Genomic DNA, 1615 nt, shown 5'->3' with positions numbered 1-1615 from the left:
CGTGCTGCTGTCACGGTTTGGGGTCTGCGCGGCGATTTTATTAGCATGTTGTAACAGGTGTGATATTAAAAGGCATTTAATTACCTTTAAATGTTTAATACGGATAGAAATCTCTAGCGCGGAAACCTTGTCTCTTTAATTTGCAGGTACCGTTGAGCTTTGAAGGCTTTAATGGAACTAGAAATGCAGTAGAACAGTGGATGAGGCACAAAATTAAATCTCGGCATCTGGAAGCCTTAAACAGAGTGTCAGATCTTGAACATACTGGAGGGAGTGGCTTTTGGGAGTACCTGGGTGTTTCGGAACTGTAGAGCAGGACAATGTTTGCCAAACTGAAGAAGAAGATTGCAGAGGAGGCAGCGATCGCTCCCCGCCCTGGTGGAGCTGCCAGGATCCCCAGGTCTGTCAGTAAGGAGTCCATTACCTCCGTGGGAGCCGACTCCGGAGATGACTTTGTAAGTTCCACCTGGCTTTGAGGTTTGGTTTCTCTGACAGGTTTGTGTCATGGCTTTACAGGTACCGCCTTTCCATCTAGCGAATGAGTGGAATACGAGTTGCAGTGTCTTTGTAGGTGTGTGTCTTAATGTGTAAATGAATCATTAACTTGAATAAACTTCAATAGTGAAGAGAAAACACTTGTAGTTAACCAACTGTTTGTGTCACTGCCGGGAATGTGTGTGCAGTTTTCTTGCACTTAAAACTACTGTAGTTCCTCCAGTGCCTGTTTTAAGCTCTCGCTGTGAAGCATTGTTCAAGCCAGCGGTGTAAATCCCGGCGCGTGGGGGTTAAATGAAACCCCATAATGCACTGGCACCTCGGGCTCTCGTATTTTGAAAACCTGGATTAAGACACCGTGTCACACCACTGTGGGAGCCGACAGCACCCGCCGTGTTGCAGAGTCGCTTTATTGTTCTGTAGAATGGAGAAGTTATTTACACAGCTGAGTTTTAACTCAGTTTTTCTGAAGCTCAGCTGAAATTCCGGTTCTGTTCAGCAGAAAGTGGGAGCTCCTGATGCTGAAATACATTTTACAGTGGATATGTATTAGAGTTTTTCTGAAATTTTTTTGCACTTAACAAGTTCTGATCAGTTTGACCAGGCAGTTTTCAGCCGTACCACCCTTTGAAAGCACAGTATCGCGTGGGCCAGGCCAGCGTTGTGGACCTGGCTAGTTACACTCTCCCTCTTCTGATTCTTCAGCATTTTTCACATGTTGTGCTGTGCTAGTGCTACTTTCCCCTTCCTGTGAAAAACCGGAGCTTTATTCCTAGGTGGGATGGTGTTTAGTGTTGTAGAGTTACTGTATGGCAGGGACGCGTTTTCTGAATGTTGCAAGTTACCGAGTGGTGTTTCTCTGCCAAGGCTTCGGATGGGAGCAGCTCTAGGGAGGATCTTTCATCCCAGTTGTTCAGAAGAAATGAACACATAAGAAAACTGGAGTTCAAGTTGTCTGGTATGTGTCTTGATACATATAAACCCCTGTTGCTTGAGGAAATACTCTCGTTTGAACTGAAGTGTTCTAATTTATTACACATACATGGGTTGGGTTTTTTTTGAAAATCAATTTGTAACAGCCTTGTTGATGGTCATCCAGATAGCACCCAGGATAACGGAT

The 1615-nt window shown here is 44.8% G+C and overlaps 1 protein-coding gene across 1 annotated transcript in view; it reads left to right on the top strand.

Moving 5' to 3' along the window:
• Positions 1 to 320: 320 nt before the first annotated feature.
• The window catches only part of GOLGA1 (golgin A1), a 14629-nt gene continuing 13334 nt past the window's right edge, over positions 321 to 1615 (top strand). The window contains exons 1-2 of the mRNA XM_010138634.1: positions 321 to 455; positions 1363 to 1453. Of these exons, the coding sequence (XP_010136936.1) occupies positions 321 to 455; positions 1363 to 1453 (226 nt within the window). The remainder of the gene's footprint in view (positions 456 to 1362; positions 1454 to 1615) is intronic.

This window comes from Buceros rhinoceros, unplaced genomic scaffold, assembly GCF_000710305.1.
Source record: "Buceros rhinoceros silvestris isolate BGI_N320 unplaced genomic scaffold, ASM71030v1 scaffold33626, whole genome shotgun sequence".
NCBI lineage: Eukaryota > Metazoa > Chordata > Aves > Bucerotiformes > Bucerotidae > Buceros > Buceros rhinoceros.
This window is presented reverse-complemented; position numbering and strand designations above follow the sequence as displayed.